This window comes from Carassius carassius, chromosome 10 (genome assembly GCF_963082965.1).
Source record: "Carassius carassius chromosome 10, fCarCar2.1, whole genome shotgun sequence".
In the NCBI taxonomy this organism is placed as follows: domain Eukaryota; kingdom Metazoa; phylum Chordata; class Actinopteri; order Cypriniformes; family Cyprinidae; genus Carassius; species Carassius carassius.
Genome location: NC_081764.1, coordinates 26,049,444 through 26,068,476, shown reverse-complemented (window position 1 = coordinate 26,068,476; position 19,033 = coordinate 26,049,444). Strand labels below are relative to the sequence as shown.

Sequence of the window (19,033 nt, the reverse complement as noted above, 5' to 3'; positions counted from 1 at the left end):
AGCCGAACTCACTGAAGATACATAATGAGTCTGACCTCCCTGGAGATTTGAGTAGACACAAATGCATACAAACTGTACCCATATGAACCATCCCCACAGGCTCAGTAAGTAATGTCTGTTCATCATGGCAATATAAGCCATATGGGCAGTTTTCCACTAAAAAATGAGTTGTAAATTCTCAACAGTTGTAAATTTCTTCACTCGTAAACGAGTCAGTCTATTGTTCGCTATCATGCTCGGCTCGGTGTTCATCTTCAGTTCTCTCTTCACAGCAGTTCAGTCAGTGTACTGTTTGAGTACATGAATTACTCCGGGATATTGGTTTGTTTGAACTCAGAGGGAGTGTCAGCCACATTAAAAAAAAGTTAACAGCTTAAGTCATTTGTGGATTAATGCGTATTAGAGATGCGAAGCATTTAAAACGATTCAGTTCGATTTGGTGAACTGAATGATTCGTTCAAGAACCGGATATCCAGCTGCTTTGTTTTGAACTCTCTCTCACAACAGACACGGAAGAGAAGACAATGCTGAATAAAGTCGTTGTTTTTGCTGTTTTTGGACCAAAATGTATTATCGATGCTTCAAAAAACTCTAACCGACCCTCTGATGTCACATGGACTACTTTGATGATGTTTTTCTTACCTTTCTGGACATGGACAGTATACCGTACACACAGCTTCAATGGAGGAACTGAGAGCTCTCGGACTAAATCTAAAATATCTTAAACTGTGTTCCAAAGATAAACGGAGGTTTTACTTGTTTGAAACAACATCAGGGTAAGTTATTAATTACATAAATTTGCTATCTGGGTGAACTAACCCTTTAATGGTCTTTCACATCAAAAGTAGTGTATATGTAGTAAAAGATACACACAAAAAATACAGTAATAATATTATAATAACTAAGCTAATGGTTTAAAAATTCTGTGTATATGGATTAATTTGTAATAGACAAAAAAACACATCCTTAAGACAAATCTGAGAAGTTTGATACAGCTTTTATTATAACGCCATATTTTTAGATGTCAAAAAATAATTCAAAACACTGAGTACATAAATATAATATTATTTACAAAACATTTACAAATGCTGCTAGCATTGTTCTTGAAATGTACAACTTATCAAAAAAGTGTATCATTTTCGACAAGCATATCATACAGCATAACATCAATCAACAAAACCTATATCCAGTCTTGATTTGGACTTGTATCTTTCCAAATAAAGTTGTTCAGGTTTTCAATATACCCCTCTGTTTGACCGGATATAACATAACTGTACATTAATGTGTATGAAAACATGACCTTTATTTAATGTAGGCATATTGGAGTCTTTCCGGCAGATGTAGAAAAGTCACAGTGGAGAAAGGGTTTTATGAGTCTCTCTGTGGCTCCAAGACAGGAAGGGACCTTTTCCACCAATTTCACTGACTCAGAAGCCTAGCTAGAGTTATAAGGCTTACATGCGCTTACAAATCAATTCAATACAAGTGCTTTCTCAATACATCTATAACTGTAATAAAATTGTACAAAAGGAGTAAACACTCATCTGTTTATAAAGGTAAGCAAACCGTATGTATACAAACTTGTTCCACTATTTTACAAATCTAATTTGGTAATGCCTCAACAGCAAAACATCCAGAGAGATTTAGAAGACTGTTCCCTGTTTATCTTTGTGATTACAAGGTTGTTGTTGAACAACGCCATCATAGAATGTTCACAATGGTCCCTGGTTCTCCACGGCAGAGTATTCTATCTCAGACACACGTGAGGCATCGATAAGCCTAGCGAGGCCAGTTTTGGTAGAATACTTGAAGATGAAGGCTTTCATAAGGTCGTAACGGTAGTTCTTGTTGATGAAGTTGTAGATGATGGGGTTCATGCAGCAGTGAAGGAGAGAGAACCACTGGGTGAGATGCAGTGCTGCATAGAGAGCGTTCTCCAGTGTGCAGTTGAAAGGAAGCACATTGAGATAAGCTAGAGTGTCAAGCAGTAGAGCTCCATGATAAGGAAGCCAACACACTAGGAAGACCACAATGTAGGTGAAGATGAGGCGACGACTGATACAACGCTCCTGGTCAGCTGAGGGTTGGATGGTACCTGCCAGGAGGACGTAGAACACAGCAATGATGGGGAAGGGGATGGCAAAGCCGAGCATGAAGAAACTCATTTGGATTCCAACTGTCCACTCCTTAATGCTGTCCACCGGGTACATAGGTTTACATATGATGCTGTCTGAATGGCTTGATTTCTCAGCCTGGAGGAAATATGTTTCAGGGAGGGCAGCAAAGAATGCCAGCAGCCAAACGCCAACACAGATTAGCTGCCTGATCCTTCTCTTCCTCTGACTGGGACCATCTCCTAAAAGTTTCACGGACAGGTAGCGGTCCACACTCATGCATGTAAGGAAAAATATACTGCTGAAGAGGTTGACACTGAAGATTAGATGTGTAATTTTGCACATGGCATCTCCAAAGGGCCAGTGGCCGAGTTGAAGCAGAGAACTAACCGAGACCGGAAGAGTGGCCACTACGCAGAGGTCTGCGATGGCAAGGTTGAGGATATACAGGTGAGTCTCATAACGTTTCCTTTCAGCTCGTATGTTCACCCACACCACCAGAGCATTGGCGGCGATGCCGATGATGAAGAGGAAGATGTAGAGAATAGAGAGGACATAAAGCAAAGCCCTCTGGCTGAAGGTGCTGTGACAGACTTCCACATGGGAGACATTATCATCAAGGGTTGAGAAGTTCAGATCACCCAGTGCATCCAAAATGTCATTGAAGTCATTCATGTTCACACTCATCTTGGTACGTCTTCACTATTGCCACTTGTGGGACAAAACAGCAGTGACCTGAAACAAAAAAAAACAGGAGCTGTAAAGACACATAGGCAGAAAAAACACAAGAATATGGTCTAATTAAACTGAAATTTTATTTATAAAACACACACAATCTGAAACATCTCGAACACACCAGTGTCCCTTGTCAGAGGGCAGGACCTTGTGCTAGATAAGAGAATTTTTTCTTTAATACTTCAGTATAGGGGTTTATTTCCCAGGGTTACTGGGTTGCACTAAATATATGAATGAATTCTGACTATCGCTGTCACAAAATCAAAGAGGGAAGAGACAAAAACAAACAAGACAGTCCACAGTCTAGTTATGAAGTTCTAGTTATGAAGTTCATTGTATTCATTCCCTTTGTATTCATGAAGACTTTCAACATAATCCCTTTAAAATGTCATGTGGTGTAACCATTAAGAAAAAAGTGATCTCACATTGAATACACATGATTATACACATCCTAAGTATTTTTTTCAAAATCATTTTGAATATATTTTTTTCTAAGGTAAAAAAATATTTTTATAGTATGATTTGTAAGTGAATTTTGTTTTGTTATTTTTTTCCTGTCCCATGACCGTTTTATTATTTTTGCATCCTCTTGGCAATCCCTCAAAGACTTCCCGGCAGTCTACTAAATTTAACCACAAACCTGTTCTTAATCTTCAGCTGGCCTCTGTTTAGCTTTATATTTTCTGGCTAATGGCCAGTCCCCTAATGTATGTGACATGTAAAAGTGGAAACTGAAATGAAACAAAATTGTATGTTTTTGAAAAATCACAAAAAAATAAAATTTACAACATGAACCACCCTTGCCACGTCTTAAAAAGAAAAATGTTCTGATATTTAGGTTAGATTTAGGTTTATTGACACACAGTCATGAATGTCTGCACTTGCACTGTCTGCATGTTGGTTGCACCACGACTCATGTAGCAGACAAAGGTTTTGCGAATAAAAATGAACAGTGCAGAGGTTTTGTTCAGAATTTGATTTAGTTTTACTTTATTGTATTGTGTAATATTATTAGACTAAATTATTTAAGCAATAGTGATTCATTGCTCAAATGCTGTGTTGTACTTTTCAGCTGAACATAAGGACTAGGCTAGATGCCCAGCAGCAAAAACTCAGATGGCTGAGCAAAACTTGTTGGCAGACTTGATGTCATGCAGTGACCCAGTAAAAAACTAAGCAGATATCCATGGCAAATGGGAGTTATTTTGGCTATACGAAAAATTCAGCATAACCAACGGGCCATGCAATGGAGTACAATGATAAAGAACAGCTTGTGATGCCTCTGGAGGCATTAGAGAGACTGATGCCCATTAGAAGTGAGACAAGTCATAGTTGAGGAGGATGGGCGGCTGCTGCTCTCTCTGCGACACAGAGGGGTGAAAGGTTCTTTTCTCAAAATGATATGCTCAGCTTGGGGACTGGATGCCAGGCTTTTGAACTGACAAAAGCTAAAGAGAACAGAGAACAGCCACTCTGGCGCTATGTCAAAGTTTTTCACTTACACATTCTCAAACACAGATGTACACACATCTCTAACCACACATTTTTGATCTTCAACCCCGAGGGCTTGCATAATAATAAACGCATTGAAACACTTAAGTATGCTTTTAAAACTAAAACTTTGTGCAGTGAAGCAGAAATGATATACACAGTTATGCTCTTTCTTAATCTGTAATTTTTTAAGTAATCATGAAGAAATAAGTTTAATATAAACAAAATATCAGTTTCCACTTGGCTTGGTGTTAAAAGATACAACTGCTTGTGTTTTTCTAAAGAACCATCAAGTGACAGAATTTGTTTAGGATTGTTTATTTTCATTCCAAATCAACCCGCTGGTTTGACCCTGGAACACAGTTAGCGCCTAACCTAAATATCATTAAAGGAAATATGAGAAGTGACACAGCTGCTCTTAATGCATCCTCTGATGTTTGCGTACTGCTAGATCCTCGATCCTCCCCAAAACAAAGACAGACTTATTTTACAGCTTTCCACTCTGACATCATTACATTGTGGCGACAGAGAAGGCAGCATAAACCTCTGACCTGACTTTAAAATCAGGTGCCATAAAATGTGACGGTCCATTAGAACTGGCCCCAAGCACCACCATCATGTCCCCCAGCCTTGTTGTAAAACTGTTGCATTTACACTGTTCAAACACAGCGGCCCCCCCACCTGATCTCACGGCCCCAGGCAGCAAGCACACTTGCCTGCACAAACGGGTTAGCAGTGTGGACACAGAAACTCTCTGTCCAGTCCCTTCCTTCCCCCTCTCTCCCCATCTCTCTCACTTGAAGTCTCTAAGTTCCCTTGAAACTCTGTATTGTTTCACTCCAAGTGTTTTGCAAGCATAAAGGTAATTATCCGTCATGGTTAAAGCATGAAATCTTCACTGTAAGAGTAATTGTGAGGAAAATAATTGAACAACAATCAGAGGTGGGTAGTAACGAGTTACATTTACTTCGTTACATTTACTTGAGTAAATTTTTTGGGTAACTAATACTTTTTGGAATATATTTAAAGATGGGTACTTTTACTCTTACTTGAGTAATTTTTTGGGGAAAAATTTGTACTTCATTACTGTGGGACACGCTCCTCTCGTTACTTTATCTTAATGCAATAAATGTTATAAATGCTTCAGTTTGATCCAAACGCGCCGTCTACTTTTCTCTGGGCAATGAGCGATGCCCATTTGTGAATGATTCATTCTTTTGAGTCAACTCTGTTCAATGGCTTGTTCAAACCAGTTGGCTAACCATTGAATTGGTTCGTGAATCAGTTTGAATGATTCGTTCAGTATCCTGCCACGCGCGCTGAGCGTTTGAAACAGTTCACTCAGAGTTGTAACGTTTAAGAACAGAAAGAGTGTTGAAGACGTGGCTTGATCTGCACTGAATCGAAAGCAAATCTGCAAAGGCTATTATTTGCTTGCGATGAAGATCTGTATTGGATGAACACCACGTGCGCTGTCTACTGTTTAACAGGTAATAACTTGGGCTACATTCGATTACAGTACACGATACCACTGTGACATTAGTTTGTTGTACGTAACTTATAACAGAGGAGAACCAAGTTGAATGCAGCTTCCAAAAGACAAAAAATAGCTGATTAATATTTTCTATATTTGATACAATCACACCGGCGTGAGAACTCAGTGAGTCATATCATTAGCTGCTAAATTCAGATCTGCGTTCGCTGGCTGGCGGTGAGACAGACGTGTTTTTACAGCAGTGCGCATTATAACCAATCACACAAGATTCTGTTGAGCTTATCAAAGCATTGGCCAATCAGAGGTGTTCCTATGAGTCATCGCTGAAATGCTGGTGCTTCCCATAGACAGTAAAAGAAATGGACACAGCGACCCCATTGGATTCAACGGAGAAAAATGAAGTCAATTAGAAGCAAGCATTTCCTGGGGGTCGGGCGTACTGCGCAGACTCAAACTGAGCTTGATGACGTAAATGTCACGTGAGCAACATGTAAGTCTTCTAATTGCTGTGCTAAGAGAAATCTGAATCACCCACCGAATCTTCCAGAGAAGGCGAGCGTGAACAGGAGCAAATTTAGGTAAGTATTCTGATTAATTATCTCCCTTCACTTTATACCTCCACGTCCCCCCGATAGCCTCATAGATTGCCTGCGAGCTTCTCCTCCTGTCCATACGGTAATTTCTCTACTGTGCGACAAAGAGTCGCTGGTTATGTTGCAATCGTTAGCCTATTTTTTACAAAAACGGTTTCTACGGGAACATAACGTAAGATACAAGGTAATGGAGCCTTTTATACATTTTTGTGTTTCTTTAGAAATAATTAATGGACAATTTGAGTCTTTAAACACCTCGGATGTATAGTTATTCGCTGTCAAAGTGACGCCAAAATGAATGGGAGTCAACGGAATGCTAACAGCAGGTGGGGGTCCGCTAGCCAATGGCGGCGCATGGGTGCATCAAAAAAATATGAAACCCTGCCCCCCTGGTGCTTTCTTCACTCGCTCACTGACGGAATACCTCTTTCTGGCGAATTCTCTCAATTCGTATTAAAAATATGTTATGGCATGACACCTATATTACTTAAGTAAACAGACAGGTTTTTATAATAAATTACATAATTAGGCTACTTTGACCATCGCATATTATAATTATTAACAATTTATGAAAAGTGAGAATCCAGATATTTCATTATATTGTTCATGCTTCTGGGAATGGTTCTAATAAAAATGAAAAAAAAAAAAATTTAATAATAATATTAATAATAATGCTTAATAATAAGTTGCCAATATGCTGTGGCTGCTGTGTGTCACATGACGACCCCCCTATGCCTAGACACAATTAATAAATGATTTTCCACAATATTTACGCTTGCAGAAATATACATTTGTTTACATTTTGCAGAACAGATGAAAGAAGATCCGTCAATCTGCATTTGGTTCGTTATGTTCAGAAGTTCAGTAACTTAGCGGTTATGTTAGGAGTTTTCACTCTTCTTTGTGTCAGAGGTTATTTATACATATATAATACATACTTATATAATTTATTTCGTGATGCAAATCAGAATTTTCATCAGCTTTTACTCAAAATATAAATCTAATATATTGATTTATTACCAGTGCTGGAAACCATTTTGCTGCTTAATATTTTTTTGGAACCTGTGAAATTTTGTTTAGGATTATTTGATGAATAGAAAGATAAAAATAGCATCATTGATAGTAAATCAACATATTGGAATGATTTCTGATGGATTATGTAACATTGAAGACTGGAGTAAAGGCTGATGAAATATATATATATATACATACACACACACACACACATAACATACATTTTATCTATATATCTAAATAAAAATAGACTCAGTATATATGACCCAAAGTAGCTAGTAACTAACTACTTGAGTAGATTTTTTATCCGATACTTTTTTACTCTTACTAAAGTAACTATTCAGACTAGTACTTTTACTTTTACTTGAGTAAATATTTCTATAAGTACTTTTACTTTTACTTGAGTACAGTTTTTGGGTACTCTACCCACCTCTGACAACAATACAAGTAAAACAAATCACTTGAAAGTAAACTAACAGTGGACGAATACTAACAAGGAAATGTGAATTAATGAATCCCACAGAACGTTACCTATAGTTAGCCTACTATAAAGTGACTAATACAATTCAGAAATATATTTTTATTTCCTTTTTGATATAAATAGAAACTACTGCAAAATAATAACAATGGCAAGTCGCCTTTACTGAAATTCACAAACAATTAAAAAAACGAACTCAAACAACCTCAATATTTAGCCTACGTGAATGGACGGGAACCGACAAAAAAAGACCAAAGGAATCTCACAAGAAACAAGAGTTCCTCTACTTGACCCCTTTATACAAGACACTGGAGTGCACATCATTCTCTTAAAATATGGATTTTAAATTATTTATCCTCTAATGTGCAGCTACATTCATTTGATTTTTTTAAATGAAATAGAACTGGACAAATCCGCGAGTTGCGACACTGCTAATCCACTGAGAGTTTCGGGTTAGGTTAATTTGTTAAAAGATTGCTTTTTCAGCGTGTAGAATTAGAGCACGTTACGTTAAGCTTTAAAGTCAGATTTAAAAATAATATCTTATAACACCATATATCATTAGTTGTAAGTGTTTGAGTTTCGTTAGGTATGGTCCGATACGCGTGTGAAAAGACTGCATTTAAAAACCAAAATCTCTCACGCACAGAGCACGTGCACTCAAAAACAACACGTAAAAATAAACTTACAATCCTTGTGATATGTTTTGGTGCTCCTATGCTTTTAAATGTAGCCTTTGGTGAAGAGATTCCGATAACTGGAGAAAATGTCAAAGTCTCGAGTTTATCCGTGAGAGGATGTCGTGATTGTCCTTCTGCGCTCTGACTGCACTTGCTGATATAGTGCTGCGAGTAACGCCTCCTGAGGCCGAACGGAAAAGCGAATAACTAAGTTTCTGTCCAACGACAATGTGAGTGGCGGACGTGCGACACATCGGATTCCACTCCCTGTTTAAATAGCGATTTTTTTTCGTGCGAGAGTTGTTTAGAATAATCAAAGAAGCATGCATGCGAGTTTCATTGAGGATTTGTAAGCCCTTCCAGTTTCACAGGCTAAATATGCTTCACGTACAAATACTCTCAAGATTTTTATATTAGCAAAGCATTTTAGATCCCAGTTTTTGCACTGCTCTTTGTTTGATAATAGGGTACTTTATAATAACTAATCATTTATACTAACTACTAATCATCATTAATACGGTAACAATAAATATTTTATATTGATAACATTTCATAGCATATCAAATAATTCAAATAGTAAAAAATGTCATATATAAAATAGCATGCTCATATTTGAATGTACCAACTGTTAAGTATCCTGGTTTGTTAATGACTAATAATAACATAATGCAATAGTTGCAATATCATATTACCATTAAAATAATTTATATAATACGGGTAATATGACTTAATGCTTCATGGTTAAGTCTTATATAAAATGCAGCTTGCAATGTGTTGTTGTTAGTAGCATGCAGGTGAATTTTGTTTTGTTATTTTTTTCCTGTCCCATGACCGTTTTATTCTTTTTGCATCCTCTTGGCAATCGCTCAAAGACTTCCTGGCAGTCGACTAAATTTAACCACAAACATATTCTTAATCTTCAGCTGGCCTCTGTTTAGCTTTATATTTTCTGGCTAATGGCCAGTCCCTAATGTATGTTACATGTAAAAGTGGAAACTGAAATGAAACATTTTCAACAATAGTAGTGCAATTTTAATGGAGTAAATTGTTCATAGGTATGAAGTGAAGTGATGCATCTGAAACAGTAGTGCATTGATCCAAGTGCAAAACATATGTTGGCTTCCTCCAGCAATGTGAGGGTACTGATGGAAAAGAGATAAGCCAGATGAATACAACTGTGACCACAACATTACACTGAAAGTTTTAAGTCTTACCAGCATTATTTTTTAATTGTGTGGATGGTGATTGATCAATGTGCTTATCCACATAAACATATCAAATGAGATGGAACACCTGCCTAAACAATACACATTAATTGTGGAGCTGCTCCTGAAATGGGGAAAAGAAAAAAAAAAGTAAGTACACATGCCAAGACTTTCCAGCCTAACAGTTCCCACATTAAAGGTAACTACACACCAGACTCGCCAACATTTGATTGTTCAATGGCCTCTGTTTGAAGAGCCTGACCATACAGGGTGGAAACCATCAGGTCTTTTTGTGTGAAGCATGCACAGAAATCCAGCAGTTAAAATACATTTGGTTTTAGTTAGGGATGTAGTCTGGTAAACCGAGACATGTTCCAAATTAAAGATTGTTAAAATGGCCTTTCCATCTTATTTCCATTAGTTTTCACTGGACTCCATTCCTTGTGTCTGCAGGAACGGAAAGTTCCTCACAAAATAACACTGGTTTTGGATTTAATACTTGCGGGGGTTACTGACACAGGCTTAATATAAAACAAAAATATCACAGTTATTATTTCTTTATTATTTTCTTTAGTTATTTGTTTGTTTGCTTGTTTATTGATTTATTGATTGATTGAAAACCTCATAGCTAACCGTTTTATTAACAAATTGCCATCAACAGCTAGCTGTTCACATCCCATCATAGAGCAAAGCCAGTAAGGGGAATATAGAACTCTTTTAAAAACGATTATACAGGTTGAGACCACCAGGAAAGTAGGAGACAAGGACAAATGATGCATCCATTGATACATTTCACATTGCACTTCCAAAGTCTGCATTTGCATTGCTACCTGTATGGTCTTTTGGCTATAGAATTCAAACAATAGCCTATGTGGCAGACCAGACATACCAGCAAAGAAATAGCTCACTTCCAACGTAAAAACAATTATTTCAAAACATGCTGCGTCAGAAGACTCTTCCAAATCGCTTTGTTAACAAATGGCCGAGTTGCATTCATACATTGAATGAGCTGAGCTACACAAGCGTGGCGTAGTGTTGTGTTGCACAGCTGGATGCCAAACAAGAGCTTGTTAGTAACAGAGGTATGACAAGCTCCCGGCTTATCCGATAAGATAGGAAAACGATGAAAATGGCCGGCTAGAGCTCTCATTATGTGAAAGAATCGTATTATGCGTTATAGTTGATAGAGTATTGTATTCCGTTTTTAGTTGCCACCTCGCTGCCCCTCTCTCAGAAGCAGTGAAGAGGCTTTGATCTCGTTACCATGGCAGCTGTCAGAAGCGCGCAGCAAACCGCAGCCTGCTGCAGCCTTTATGGCGCGAGACTTGTCTAACTCCTGTTAGAAATGCTTACCTAATGAATTCTAATCGAGATTTACTGCTTGGGTGCCTTACTTCGCTTCGTTTAACCATTTTAGTTTCGAAAGCAGTGGCTCTGGTATTCAAGTAGCTACAGCACTTTCTAAACTAAACTCTGTAGCGCGTGGAATCACTAAGGATGTCGCAGAGGTGAGTAATAACTGCCCTTTTACTTAGTGCACTTCATTATTATCCCAAGAACCACCATGGTGTTTAGAATGAACAACAGTCGTGTGCTTTCTGTGTGAGAAAACTTTAATATTTGTATTCTCTACACAGTGAACAGCTGTAAACTCTGTAATGTCCGAATTGTTTGTATATATAACTTTATATAAAGAGAATATGCAACATTTCAATGTGCAAAAAAAAAAAAAGAAGGAAGGAAGGTGAAAAAGAATAAAGGAGTTCTAGTAAGGACGCCTACTAGGAGAAAGTCCACAGTGTTTTACAGTTCCATGACAACATAGAGCCATACTGAGAACCAGCAGTAATTTTGTCCTCAAATAGGAGCTATTCAATTCAGCTTTGGTTTAGGTGTAGGCATGCTATTTTCAGTCATCCTACACCATTAATTTTCTAAAGCAGATCATTACATTTAGTAGTAGTCCACATGTTGAAACTACTTTTTTTTAATTCCCCATGTAATTTTCCTCATAAGCTTTAACATCTGCTAGTTACTGCTGATTTCTACTGAACGGCAATATTTATTGCCTTTGTTGGCTGCCATATTTAAGATATCTCTAAGATGTGCTTCTCTATTTTATTGTAAATGTTCTTTTACAACCACCTTTCTAACCTCCTCCCACAACTCCTCCCCAGCCCCCTCCTGCTCTATCTATCCTGTCCCCTCCTTTTATTTTGCCATCCCTACAATTTGAGTAGCTCTTGGCAGTGCTAATGCCCAGAGGGGAACAATACTGTATGGGCCAATCAGAATAAGAAAAGAAGGCGGTTTCACCCTCGCCATGAACTCTTTCAACAATCACAAAAGAAGCACCCACACACAAGGGAGTCAAAAGAAGTCAGAGGACATCTGTGGAATTCACGTGTATTCAACTTTAGAAAACAAAGAATGAAGAAATAATGTTTGTAAGGGGATTTCTTCCATTATGTGGTTTAATATGCTGACTTATGTTAAATGTATACTATAGAATACCCAAGACAAGTCACTCGTATAGTTTTGAATGGGGAAAATGCAACACTCAATATGGCTGCTCAATCACAGGAAGCCCCGCCTTCTGAATGAAAGAGCCAATCACTAATCGATGAAGTAACCGCGTCACTGCAGCTGCCATTAGAAGTCCCGGTTGCTACAGAAACAGTGGGCGCTCTGAGACATGCTCTTAGGTCTGCGTTAAGTTTGCCCAGAGGGTCTAAAAACAGAGTGTCTGGAGAAATTTCCTAGAAGGCAGGTGCTCTCAACAGGTGTAATTTGGCCTGTTAACAAGTACTACTGCAGATTTACCTGTCTTTGCTGAATGCATTTCAAAGACAGATTGCCATGGAAGGCCATGGGCATTTTGAAATATGGAATAAAGTATGCATAAATACAATAAACTGCTTTTCAATTAAATACAAAGCTCTTCGCCATCAGTAAGTACATTTGAAAATGTAATCATTGTTTTATCCACATTTTCTATACACTTATAAATAAAAATAGATGTGAAATATATAGACTTTTATCTCATAAATATAATCCCTTTCCTCTACCCAGTTCATATGGCCAAATGTGGGATGCTGCTCTGGGAGCTCTGGAGGACCTTTTGGAGGTTGAATATCTCACAATGCAGCTCCGCCCTCAAAAGGGCGGTCTTCAGGTCTTTCAGACACTGGTAACTTTCTACCTGTGCTACCTCAAGATATTCTGTGCCCTGGAGGAGGTTTATGATCAAATTGTTCACCCCCAAAAGAGATTCTTTAGGAGATTTGGGCTTATGGAAGATTTTACTGCTCAATGTCAAATTGGTTTTTAGTGAGCTAAGCCTCTTGTTTTTTTCTGAAATTGGTGGATGCCAATTGGGGTCACAAGTGCACTACTTTTACATATGCCCTTTTCTTTTCAGGGCTGTAGTAGCTGAAAGTTGTTTGAATCTTGTTTTTAGTAAGATCTTGAGGTACCTATTCCATGCTACTTTGTGAGGGAGAAGGTGGGAGCACTAAAAGATAGAGAAAAGATGTCCCATATTTTGGCTAAAGGAATATGTCAGGAACATACAATTGTGAGTGTGTCTTTATGTAAAACACATCAATGAAATATAAATGCTCTCAATCCAAATACATGTAATGCAATAGTTGATACCAAAAAGGGTATACTTCAGGTGTGTGGTCCTGGTTTCTGGTTTAGCAGTTGCCAGTTCAGTCCTTGCCTGTGGAGCGGTCTGTGTGGCTGCTGCAGGTCAGTGAGCGAGCTCGGCAGGGAAGACCAAGAGCTCCCTTCATGAAGACAACTCGGCGGGAGGAGCAAAAAAGACTTAAGGATAACTCTAGCATGCTGGACCCTAACCTGGCAGCCAACTGCATTCAGAAGGTATCAGCCATCACTTGATTTTCAGCAAAAATGTTGTATAGTCCAGTGAAATTACTAATACATTATATAGATGGGTTAAAATAGATGGGCAAAACAGATAAATGATGAGGGAAAACTCTTAAGCAGTGAACTTATAAATATTACTACTGTTTTTAGATATAAATGAATAGTTCACCTAAAAATGTTTTGTATTTTATAATTTACTCACAGTTATGTAATTCGAAAAATTGTATGGCTTTCAAAAACTTTGAAGCTCTAAGGTCTTCACTGGTGTCTTCGTCTTTTGAAGCCAGCTTTGTATGGCGAACAGACCAAAATTCTGCTTTTATTCACTCTCAAATTAAGTTCATTTCATCAAACAGAGTAGGTGTACACAGACCATGTCAAATATGCGACACAAACCAGAAGACTTGGATCAGTCGAGTTGTGTGGATTCATTTTATGCATCATGTCCATTTCCGAGCATGAAAGTTTAGGAAAAATGGTTGAAACATTCTTCAAAATATCTTTTGTGGTGCTGTTTTTGTTGTTGTTGTTGTTTAATTTTTGTTGTTGTTTTTTCATTATTATTAGTTATTTGTTATTTGTTGTAATGTTAAAAGCTCATAACATTTGTCACTGTTCTTGAGGTTTGTGCATCAAGTGATGAGATATGTTTACAGCAGAATAATTTCAAAATATATTCCAGATGTCTTTGCTTTGTATTGTGATTGCTCTTTCAGGAACAAAGATAGCATGGTTCACTTTACATTTGAAATGTTCTATAAAACTCAGAGCTATTACAGATCTATTAATTGTGTTACTAACTGGAAGTTTAGCTGTAGTTGTCATCACAAATTTAAAATATCATATATTTAAAAATATGAGTGCATGATGTTGCCTTGATTTTTTTTTTCTACCTTTATTTATTCATTGGTTGGTAACATTTCTCACAGGCCTAATAGTTATTAATGAATTAAACTTATGAGTACACTAAGTATTTAGACTTTGATTATCTAAATTATATTTGATGATCTACTGCATCATACACAAGGGAGGTCATGTCTGCTTCCTATCTCTGCCTGTGCATGAACTCAAATGTTGTAGAGGTCAGGCCATCTCCTATCACAATCATCAGTTGTCACATCTGACATGAGGTCTGCTCACAAAAGACTATGAGATCCCATCCAAGCACAAAGGATATATGTCCACCTCACCAGTGGGAATAATGTGCTTGTAGCCCTTTGGCAGCAGGAGGGCTTCATTTTCATTCTGTGGCTCACAGCGAAGCAGGTTTATGTGCTGTGAAACCCGGGAAACATAATCCTCTCTATTCATTTGGCTATTGTTGCTTAAGCATCTTTGTCGTTCAAACTAAAAGGGAGGATTTATAAAAAATAAAAATAAAAAAATACAGGAAAAATCCCCGTCTGCATTTATAAACTGTTAGCTGAGTCTTGAGATTGATTTGCCTGATGTTAAGGTTATCTAAATATGAATCTCCCCACATTCCATCTTTCCTGCGATTACGATGTGTTTTTCCCTCCGTCTTCTAGGTTTGGTGGGGTTATCGAGACAGTAGGAGGGTCAACAAGAACTGTCTAGAGGAAATGATATTTTTGGGAATGGTAAACACCAGGATGCTTTGCCAGTTCACTGATTGTGAAAAGTGAAAAGCTGATGTATTTGTTGTTTTGTACATATCTTCTGCTATTTGCGATCAAACACATTCAGAACTTTTTTGTACCTTTTGTTGTCATTTTTTTCATTTCTTGGCTCCTGGTGCCCTTTTTCCAGATACCAGCCCAGCAAACGACACCCAGCCCTGCCCAACTGTATCAGGTGGAAAGCAGGAGGCTGAATAAAGTCAGTGTGGTCTGTCGATTGACCTGATATCAAAGAAAGCCTGCAAGAACAGATACGCCAGTGATTTATTGAGTGCCAGTAAGCCATACGCAAAAATCACTGAATCACACGGTTTTTTTGGGGTAGAGTTACATTTTAGTCAAAAAAAAAAAAAAAAAAAAAAAAATATATATATATATATATATAAGCTATGTGTTGCAACCAACAAAGCCATATGTTCGAACATTATAAAATTGTCAAGGTCATAGTGACTATATGTCAAGGTTAAGTCTTCAAAAAAATCACATGACCTTATGGAGTGTACAGTACAATGAGTGTGACTTATGTCTTATGACTTTATCTTGAAAAAATTATATATATTTAAAAATGTTTTTAAAATAATGATTAAAATGTGTTTGCTCACATGTATTTTTGTATTTATTTTTATTTTTTTATGTATTTTTTATCTGTAACAAAAAAAGTTGATAAGTTTTTCTTGATGGTTACACCACATTACATTTTTGGAGTCATTTAATTGAAACCTTTTGTGCATATGGTATTATTAAAGTTTTTCAAAACCATATAAAACGTACTCGGTTACTAAACGTAACCTCGGTTCTCTCTAGAAGAGCGAACGAGTACTGCGTCTTAGCTAAGACGCTACGGGAAAAGTCTCTTTTCACGAAATACTGAAGCAAAAAATTATCCTTAATTTTGTATTTTTGTAAAGCGCATTTGCAGCAGTACACAGCCATAGGCGAGACGGCTCGTTCGCTCATTGGCTTGTTCTGCGGCAACTGCACAGCCTATCGAGCGCGGGCTGATGCAACATCAGACCAATAAGGGCGCTTCGCGCCCTTCTGGCCACTTCCCGCCGAAACGGGTGTGGCCCAACCTATAAAAGGAGCTCGAAAAGGCTGACTCACCTGATTTATTTCATCGCCGAAGCGAACCAGAGTGAATCGTACGCACGGCAGAGAACGCAGTACTCGTTCGCTCTTCTAGAGAGAACCGAGGTTACGTTTAGTAACCGAGTACGTTCTCTTACGAGAGCTCTCTCGTACTGCGTCTTAGCTAAGACGCTACGGGAACCCGATGTAAAACGCCGTGCGCGCAGGGATCACACACCGATAAACCTGAAGCAACGCCCAGGATTTACAGTGCACAGTCACCTGAGGGACTCACAGAGAGTCCGGGACAGAAAAAAGGGGGAAAAACCCTCCGTCCCATATCTAGCAGCATCCGTAGATGCGGCAATATGACATCACACAGCCGAGGCAAGGCCTGACCAATGTGGCAATGCGGGTCTTACGCAATACTGCCCATATAACAGTCGGCAGCGCCTAGCGCTCATGAATTCAGAATTCCCCTCAGGGCCCTGATTCTTCTATACCGACAGCAGCCTTGCTTGCAAGGCGGGAACCTCCAGGTTATAGAACCTGATAAATGTAGACGGCGAGGCCCAACCCGCCGCCATACATATATCCTGCAAGGAGATCCCAGTAGACCACGCCCACGACGAGGCGACGCCTCTTGTGGAGTGTGCTCTGACGCCCAACGGGCACTGAAGGCCCCTGGAAGCGTAAGCTAACGCTATGGCGTCAACTATCCATCTGGATAGAGTCTGTCTCGAAACAGCCATTCCTTTGGAACGTCCACCGAACGAGACAAATAGCTGCTCCGTCTGCCGAGAGGCAGCAGAGCGAGACACATAAGCTCTTAAAACCCTGACAGGGCAAAGAAGACTCGAGTCTCCATCCTCCCCTGACACCGGCAGGGCAGACAGGGCAATAACCTGAGCCCGAAACGGTGTGTTGAGGGATTTCGGCACATAACCGTGCCTAGGTTTGAGTATGACCCTTGAGTCATTGGGCCCAAACTCCAAGCACGACTGGCTCACCGAGAGCGCGTGCAAATCACCCACACGCTTCACAGAAGCGAGAGCCAACAAGAATACTGTCTTGAACGACAGATGCTGAAGGCTAACCGATTGGATAGGCTCAAAAGGGGGACCCTTCAAGGCCTCCAAAACCGCCGCGAGGTCCCACATAGGGACTGACGGATGTCTGGGAGGATTCAGCCTCCTAGCTCCTCTGAGGAACCGGATGACTAAATCGTTCCTTCCTATTGACTGACCGGACGCCGTTTCAGAAAACGCCGCGATGGCCGCCACATAAACTTTGAGCGTGGATGGGGCTCTGCCCTTATCCAACAGCTCCTGTAGGAAGGAGAGGACCTCCGTCACCTCACAACTAAGGGGTGAATAACCTCGAGCTGTGCACCAGCTGGAGAACACCGACCACTTCGAGGCATACAGACGTCGTGTCGACGGAGCTCTAGCCTGAGTGATGGTATTTAGCACTCCCCCTGCGAGATCAGCGGGTAACCGTTGAGTGCCCATACATGGAGGGACCACAACTCCGGTCGAGGGTGCCAAATCGAGCCCCTGGCCTGCGAGAGGAGATCTCTCCTCAACGGTACCGGCCATGGGGCGACATCTGCTAATTGCATCAAATCTGGGAACCATGGATGGTTCTTCCAAAGAGGTGCCACAAGCAGTATTGAACATCTCGTTTCTCTCACCCGTTCTATCACCTGCGGAAGGAGGGAGACGGGAGGGAACGCATAAAGCGGGCAGCACGGCCATTTCCGTGACAGCGCGCTTTCGTTCTTGGAAAAGAATGTGGGGCAGTGAGCGTTTCCGTGGGACGCAAAGAGGTCCACCTCCGCCATGCCAAATCTCTCCCACAACAGCCGAACTGTTTGCGGGTGTAGAGACCATTCTCCCGTAGGGACATTGCCTCTGGCCAGCCGCAGAACCGGAGATGCTGAGGCCATGAAACCCAGCATCTTTTGACAGTGTTTGAGCGACACAGTCGCGCCACAGCGGAAAGAACTCGCTGCACGCTGAATGCCCATCGCGCGCTGTGGTGACAGCCGCGCCGTCATGGAACACGAGTTCAGAACTATACCCAGAAACAGGATCGTCTGACTGGGGTTCAGCGAACTCTTCACCCAATTGACACTGAGGCCGAGCTTCTCGAGGTGATCGAGTAAAACGGCTCTGTGGTCCATGAGCTCCGCTCATGATCGGGCCAGAACCAGCCAGTCGTCCAAATAATTCAGCACTCGTGTGCCTCTGAGTCTAAGAGGAGCGAGCGCTGCATCCATGCACCTCGTAAGCGTACGAGGAGCTACGGACAAGCCGAATGGCAGGACTGCAAACTGGTATGCCTGGCCCTCGAAGGCGAATCTCAAATATCGCCTGTGGTTTGACGCTATCTGTATTTGAAAATACGCGTCCTTCAGATCTATTGACATGAACCAGTCCCCTCTGCGAATCTGCGCGAGGAGCTTCCTGGTCGTGAACATTTTGAAACTGTGTTTCATCAATGCCCGTTCAGCTGTCTTAGATCCAGTATGGGCCGGAGACCCCCGTCTCTCTTGGGCACCAGAAAGTATCTGCTGTACAGCCCCCCTCGCTTTGAGACGCAGGCTCTACAGCCCCTTTGCTCAACA

General features: G+C 40.0%; 1 protein-coding gene and 1 pseudogene across 1 annotated transcript; one reads left to right on the top strand and one right to left on the bottom strand.

The window, feature by feature from the left end:
* Window positions 1-981: 981 nt before the first annotated feature.
* On the bottom strand, window positions 982-8,759 carry LOC132152014 (atypical chemokine receptor 3-like). The gene is made up of 2 exons (XM_059560632.1): window positions 8,610-8,759; window positions 982-2,849 (listed from the first exon to the last, which is right to left on the bottom strand). The coding sequence occupies exon 2, from the start codon at window positions 2,799-2,801 to the stop codon at window positions 1,713-1,715; it is 1,089 nt and encodes a 362-aa protein (XP_059416615.1). The 5' UTR covers window positions 2,802-2,849; window positions 8,610-8,759; the 3' UTR covers window positions 982-1,712.
* Window positions 8,760-11,302: 2,543 nt separating this feature from the next.
* The window catches only part of LOC132151420 (dynein regulatory complex protein 11-like), a 50,510-nt pseudogene continuing 42,779 nt past the window's right edge, over window positions 11,303-19,033 (top strand).

Bases quoted from the DNA above. Each gene is read 5' to 3' on its own strand.
- LOC132152014 (XM_059560632.1), bottom strand. From the start codon at position 2,801: ATGAGTGTGAACATGAATGACTTCAATGACATTTTGGATGCACTGGGT.